The 6,955-nt window shown below is 45.0% G+C and overlaps 1 protein-coding gene across 1 annotated transcript; it reads right to left on the minus strand.

Moving 5' to 3' along the window:
- Positions 1-883: 883 nt before the first annotated feature.
- AVPR1A (arginine vasopressin receptor 1A) lies at positions 884-5,601 on the minus strand. The gene is made up of 2 exons (XM_004582990.2): positions 3,500-5,601; positions 884-1,310 (listed from the first exon to the last, which is right to left on the minus strand). Exons 1-2 carry the CDS (start codon positions 4,479-4,481, stop codon positions 1,024-1,026), a joined length of 1,269 nt encoding a protein of 422 aa, XP_004583047.1. The 5' UTR covers positions 4,482-5,601; the 3' UTR covers positions 884-1,023.
- Between the last annotated feature and the right edge of the window lie 1,354 nt (positions 5,602-6,955).

Raw genomic sequence — 6,955 nt, forward strand, 5'->3', positions numbered from 1 at the left:
AGAAGCCAAGATCAAGTCATTTTTCTTTAAAAATGGGAGAACCTTTTATATCTTGGATGACTCTCAGGGGAATCTTTTCTATGAATCCACACTCCTCAAACATGGACGTCAATGATCATATTACATATGTATATCATTATATATGCATTATATTACAGCATATCAGAAGATAGCCTATAATACTGATAAATGTCTTTAGAATATCAAGAGAAAGTCTACTGAGAACCTTACAGAAGCCTTTTACTGTCCTAATAAAAACTTGACATTGCCATACAAATATGAAATTAAAGCAACCTTGTAGCAGAAGGAAAAAGGTGTAATTTTCTAGTTAGCAATGTTATCTCTAACTTTCAATATCTTAGAAATCCCATTTTTCAGAGTCATTAAATCATGAGGAACCTTAAGGAAGACACTGCCCTTTGTAAACCTACCTTCTTCAATTTCAGAGAGATTTGTAGCTTCCTATAGAAGCTTTCCTTTTTTATCCTTAGTGATTCACTGCTTATTGAGAACATCCCAGCCCCTCTTGTCTCTCCAAGACACTTTGTGGGGCTGCATATAATGATGCATGTATCGATTTTAATGGTTAGAAACAGAGTTTCTCTGAAGTCTCTTTCAATTACTAAGACTGATGGTGAACTGATTTTGTCACAAAATTGCGCCCCTACATCATCTCAGTTTAAATCAATCAATCCTGACTTACAGGCAAATTAAAAATAACAACCTAAAAAAGTGACAAAATATAAAGTTGGGTTGGTTATGATTGTTCCTTTAGGAATTTAACTTCTGTTAAACTTCTGGGAATTAGACCTACACATTTTAGTGTAGTGTGCTCCACTGGCATTCACATAAAAATAATTCAGTGTTTACTTGTAGTCACATGGAAAATGCAACTGTAGATAGTCTTGTACTCAATGAGTTGATGTCTGCTCATCTTGTAAACGTTCATTTGTTCTCATGTTTTCCAAGCTAGAAATAGCCCAAGCAGTCAATTACAAGAGTCAGACTGCCTGAAATTGGAGCTCAGGTGGAAGCAGGAATGAACTTGATGGACTTGGAAGACTTGGGTGAGTCCTTCCATGTACCTGTACTATTAGTAGGGCTTCGGTTATTAGAATAAGAAGTATGTCTTCTGCTCATGCTGTCAGTGTCTTCTTTGTTGAAGTTTTGCTTTATATTTTGGCAGCACGGGAAGCTTTGGACACAGTCTTGCAGAAGATGGCCACTAAAAAACATGTATATCCAAGGGTTGCAGCAACTATTCAAAGAAGCCAGTAGGGCAGTGATGGTGATGGAAGGGTTTTCTGAATCTATGAAAAAATATAAAACAACATTATGTAAGCAGCCAAAGGTAGGTAGCTGATATAGGATAAATTACTTTTTTTCAATTAAAGAGCAAAAAGCTTGGGGTTAGCATAGAAAATGAGCTATCTCATTCAACAGTCAGGAACATGGACAGTGTTTGGAAATTAGTTGCCTGTGGAATATATTTTTAAAAATCAAGATGCCTTAAAATTAGCTTTAATGCTATAAAATCACATTATAATATTTAATGAGTGGGAATTTAATGCTCTGTTAAAAGACCCCATTTCTTTAACACTGGCACTAGATGCCTTAGAACAAAACACTGACAGAAATTTCATAGCATTTGAAAAAACTATGACCATATGAACTACCCTGTGTTAATATTAGTTTCTCAGGTAAAATCAGGCATTTGGGGCCAAATTTAACAATGAGGTTTCAAGTCCTGCACATGATCTTTGACTATCAAAACATATGAAACATGCAGTTGAAGTGTACTTAAAAAGATAAAAACTTTGAATGTTTTTCCTCAAATAATTAGGATTTTTCTTTTAGTTTAAAGAATGCTATTAATCAGGAAAGAGAGAGACAGAGAGAATCTCATGAACTGCTCCTGGTGGGAGATGGCCTGGGGCCGCTTCCACACAGCGGGCTGACCAGATGACCACGTGAGGAAAATAACCACCCTGGCTTTTACGCATCTTAGGTGTGGGGGAAGGGAGAAGGTGGCAGATGTTTGGTTTTATGTTAAAAACAAAACCACCTTCTGGGCTCTGATATTAAAAGTAGACTCAGGGGCCCGGTGCCGTGGCCTAGTGGCCAAAATCCTCGCCTTGAACGTGCCAGGCTCCCATACGGACACCAGTTCTAATCCCAGTGGCCCTGCTTCCCTTCCAGCTTCCTGCTTGTGGCCTGGGAAGGCAATCGAGAATGGCCCAAAGCCTTGGGACCCTGCACCTGCATGGGAGACCTGGAAGAGCTCCTGGTTCCCGGCTTCGGATCAGCGTAGCACCACAGTTGTGGTCGTTTGGGGAGTGAATCGTGGGACAGAAGCGCCTTCTCTCTGTCTCTCCTCTCTGGATATCCGACTTTGCAATAAAAATAAATAAATCTTTAAAAAATGTCAAGGTTTCACAAACCTAATAGGTCAAGGAGTTTACACTGCATTTTTTCATGCTCACTAATATCAGAGCCTAGAAAAATATTTATTTATATTAAGTTCATACTGTAAATTTTAAATTTGCAAACACAACTCCCAAAGAGTATGAATACATGAAGGGTCTTTAAAATTTCATGGGAAATGAGTGTCATGAAAAAAAATCACACAATTTTTTCATTTTTGCACCAAGATAAATGTGTCTTTTCATTTCATTTATGTGTAAATTTTTCAAATATCTTTGTATACTCTCAAGAACAAAAGGAGATAACGCCTCTCAGATACCTCTTCCTGACAAATATTATCAAACATTCCTGAACACATTTGGCTTAAAAGTTCTTTTTCTTACTAAATAAAAAAAATGTGTTTAAGATTCAAAATTAAATACTATCCCCCCCCCCTTTTTTTGGTGGGATGGATAGACTGACCGCAGTCAGTTTTTCTAGTTTATTAAGAGGCGAGGCTTGCATAATACAGTAGGGACACAGAACATCCTCTGTAATCCATGCAAACATTTACATGGAGAGAATAGTAGATATACTATCAAATTAGTGCTGCTGCTGAATGAATCTGACAAATTAAGTTTATCAATAACTGTAAAATGTCAGATAAAAGTGTGCAAGTGGTGGCAGGAGAAAAAAAAAGTTGCCAGCACTAAAAAAGCAAAACTACGTCCGTCTTGCCCCCTTATTCTTGTAGTGAGTGTCCTTTCATGGCCCAAAGAAAAGAAGTGATGAGGTTAAAAATACTTGCTAGAACTCAACATACTGGTATTAATACATGGGTCGCATGGTTGGTGAACAGTTTCACTGGCTTGTGGAAACGTGGCTGACTCCAGCGCAGCCTCGATCTGTGACCTTAGAAGTATCGTATGCGTAAACGAAGATTCCTGAGCTCCATTGCAGGAACACTGAATAATAACACGGGAATGGGGAACCCAGTAATTTGCTTAAAATAATAATTTTCTTGCTCACGCAGAAGTTTAAGACCCCTTGTTTCTCTCTTGCCATCCCCCAGGGCTTCCAATGCCCCAGCACCTACCGGTCCAGTTGAAATTCTCATCCCACACTGACCACATCTGGATGATGAAGAAAGGCGCCCAGCAAACGATGTACGCCGTCACGATCACAAATGTCATCTTCACCGTGCGGATCTTGGCGCGCGAGATGCTCTTCACGCTGCTGACACAGGGAGTGAGCAGGAGCCCTTTGTGGAAGGCGCCGGCCGGCGCGCGCTCGGAACCCTTGCTCTGGCGCGACGCGGTCTTTCCGCGGACGTTGCTCCAGATGTGGTAACAGATGAAGCCGTAGCAGGTACCTAAGATGACCACGGGTGCCACGAAGATGCCGCTAGTCATCCAGGTCACGTAGGCGCGGGAGCCCCAGGGCTGGATGAAGGTGGCCCAGCAGTCCTGGGCCTTGGTGACATTGTTCACCTCGATCATGGAGAAGATGAAGTACTGGGGTGTGCTGAGCACCAAGCTCAGCACCCAGGAGGCGGCAATCATGAGGCGTGAGCGGCGCGCCGGCTGCTGCAGCGTCTTGAGCGGGTGGCACACCGCGATGTAGCGGTCGGCGGTCATGACCACCAGCATGTAGGCTGACGCGAACATCCCGAACACCTGCAGGTGCTTCACTACGCGGCACAGCCAGTCCGGGCCACGGAAGCGGTAGGTGATGTCCCAACACAACTGCGGCAGCACCTGGAAGAAGGCGACGGCCAGGTCGGCAAGGCTGAGGTGCCGAATGAAAAGGTGCATGCGGGACGTCTTGCGTGGCGTGCGGTGCAGTGCCAGCAGCACACTGGTGTTGCCCAGCACGGCCACCACGAAAGTCACGGCCAGCACCGCGATCTCCAGCTTGGCCAGCTCCTCGTTGCGCAAGTCCGCCTGTGGCTCGCCTCCTCTCCCGGGCTCTCCGGCCTCGTGGCTGCTGTTTGCACCGCTGGCGCCCAAGGGCCACCAGGGGCTGAAGTTACCTGCGGGTTCCAAGTGGGAGCCTCCAGAAAACCGCATACTATCCATGCGGTGCCTGCTAGGCTTTTCTTAGACGGCCGGACTCCCGTGAGGAGCTGCCACCTTACCGCCAAGAACTTGGGCTCCCGGCCTCTAGTGCGCTTTCCGCAGGGTTTGAGGATCGGTGCTCAGCGTCTCCACTTCCAGAGCCCCTCCTGCAGAGCCAGCAAGGTCTCGGTCTGGAGAGCCACTCACGCACTGCTCCAGCTCCGGAGAAAGCTCAAGTGGTGCGCTCCAAACCCGGCTGCGAATTGAGTTGCTAATGTGGGGTCCGTTTCCTGGGGAGGCGCTGCTGATCGTCCTAGTGGCTGACAACTGTCGGGAGTCCAAGTCCCTGCTCCTCGCTGGTGGCTCCCGCCCCTTCCCCTACGTGGGTGGCTTGTCCTTCTTGCTTCAGGGCTGCAGAGGTGGAACTGGAAGACTCGCTGATCCCAGGGCGTCAGAGGCAGAGTCGTGGCGCTTTCCTAGTCTTGGAAAATTGGGCGTGCGTTCCCTCTCTGACCCACTGAACTGGTCCTCAAACCTCTCTCCTTAGCCCCATTAACCTTGCACTCGAATTCAACCCGCGTTGTAAACAGAAAACTTAGAAAGCTAAGGTCCGCACCCCCTGCGCACCTGCACTGGACTTGGAGCCCTCCTGCTCCTCCTCCCAACGGGGGCAAGTGCCTCCCGGCTCAGCCAGTGAATTTTATCTTATCCCTGGGGACAGCTTTGCTCAGGGACTTGCATCACTGGTAGCCCCACATCTCCCCCGACTCGTCTTTCGTGGTAGGAGCTGCGTGATTTGGCTGCTAGCCTTTGCTTAGGTCGCCCACGCACGGGCTCGGTCCCTGTGGCCCCAACAGCTGCTGCTGCTGGGCGCCTATGGGACAACGGGGACAAGAAACACCTCTTGGTTTTCCAGTTTCTCTATGTGGCCGGAGACTTTGTGATTTCTCTTTTGACCATATTTCCTAGGGTTTTCTTTAGGAAAGCTTGAGGATTCGGCTATGGTAGCCCGTGGAGTATTTTGATTACTGTTGAACGTGGGGAATCTCTTCTAGCGGACAGATGAGGCGCAGACAGCGGCAAGTTAGGCGGTGCTGTCTCAGGCTGGGAAAAGTCCGCCAGGCTCCTGCGCTCGGGTGTGAAAAGAGGCAGGCTCCAGGCAGGAGAAAGGAGCGCAGAAGTGGTAGAGAAAGAGCAACAACTCTGTATACTGACTTTGGACCGCTGGAGCCCAGCCGTGCAGTGGGAAACGGGCGCAAAACCTACTTTCCAACTCCAGCCGTGCTGGAGATGTGTTTGGAAGGCAGCAAGGGGGCGCTGCTTTAAGCCTATTGTACAGGAAAGAAAAGAAATCGGAAAAGAAAAGCAAAATTAGAAGATGATCAATTATGTTGTTAGAACATTTATATATTGTGGTCATTGCATAAATTTGATCGTCTCAGAAAAAAATGTGAAATATGTGAAATATAATTCCCCCCAATAAAGCTGTTTCTTGGGACAGTCAATGATAATTCCTTAGGTCATTCCGTTTATGCAGGCAGAATCCCCAAGACTGTCACATTTAGAGTGCTGGGCTCCAAATTTAAAATTCTGGTTCATTGTGTCCGCGTGAGCCTCAGCTGTGCATTTGAGAAATGGGGAGAGAATCAAGTTACACAATGCTCTGCGCAGGAAAGGGCTCTGAAAACTGAAAACTGTCTTCTTTTTTGGGATTATTTCTCCAAGAGACTAAGAAGCAAAAAATTAAAATGGTTCAGTGAGGTAATGAGTAAAAGATTTTTCCAGACCACCTGTATGGAAAAATTCTTCAAGCAATTAGGTAATAACCATTGGCTTGGAGCGGTGACCTTTTTAAAGTCATAAATTCCATAATTAGTGCTCCTTATAAAAATATAATGTTGACTCACCCCAGTTTCTCTGGGCATGGCAGAAAACTGGGCAGAGCCTGGCAACATCATGGCTCTTGGCCATGCATTCTTGAACTTTTAGGTTTCCATGGGGGCCGAAATCTGCAATGCAGGCTCACCAATGTTCCCTTGAGTGTGATTCCTGAGGGATGGTGGGTAACCTTCCGGGAAATCATTCGTCCATGTCAGGAAATCCAATTCAATAATGAAGTTACATTTATAAAGATCACCTGTTAACTTAAGGCAGTAAATATGATTATTTACCCATTTATGAATATGTCAAGCATATACCTCTGTTCACTTATGGGTGTAGTATCTAATCAATCATCAATCTGTTTATATATATTTCCAATCTTCAACTGTGTAATAGACAATATTGACAATTTTTTTTTTCTATGATCAAAATACATTGAAGTGTTGGGCGCATATCCTATCCTTTCCAAGCAAGTTTTTAATATAAAGGATGTGATTCATTGCAAATTATACCTGTTTCACTTTTTAATCAATGTTTCCCAAAATTGTTTAACCGTGGACATCTCCTATCCTTTTTCTTCTCCCATGGAAGGTGATGAACATATCAAAGGACGA

The sequence above is a fragment of the Ochotona princeps genome, chromosome 15 (assembly GCF_030435755.1).
Source record: "Ochotona princeps isolate mOchPri1 chromosome 15, mOchPri1.hap1, whole genome shotgun sequence".
Taxonomy (NCBI): Eukaryota; Metazoa; Chordata; class Mammalia; order Lagomorpha; family Ochotonidae; genus Ochotona; species Ochotona princeps.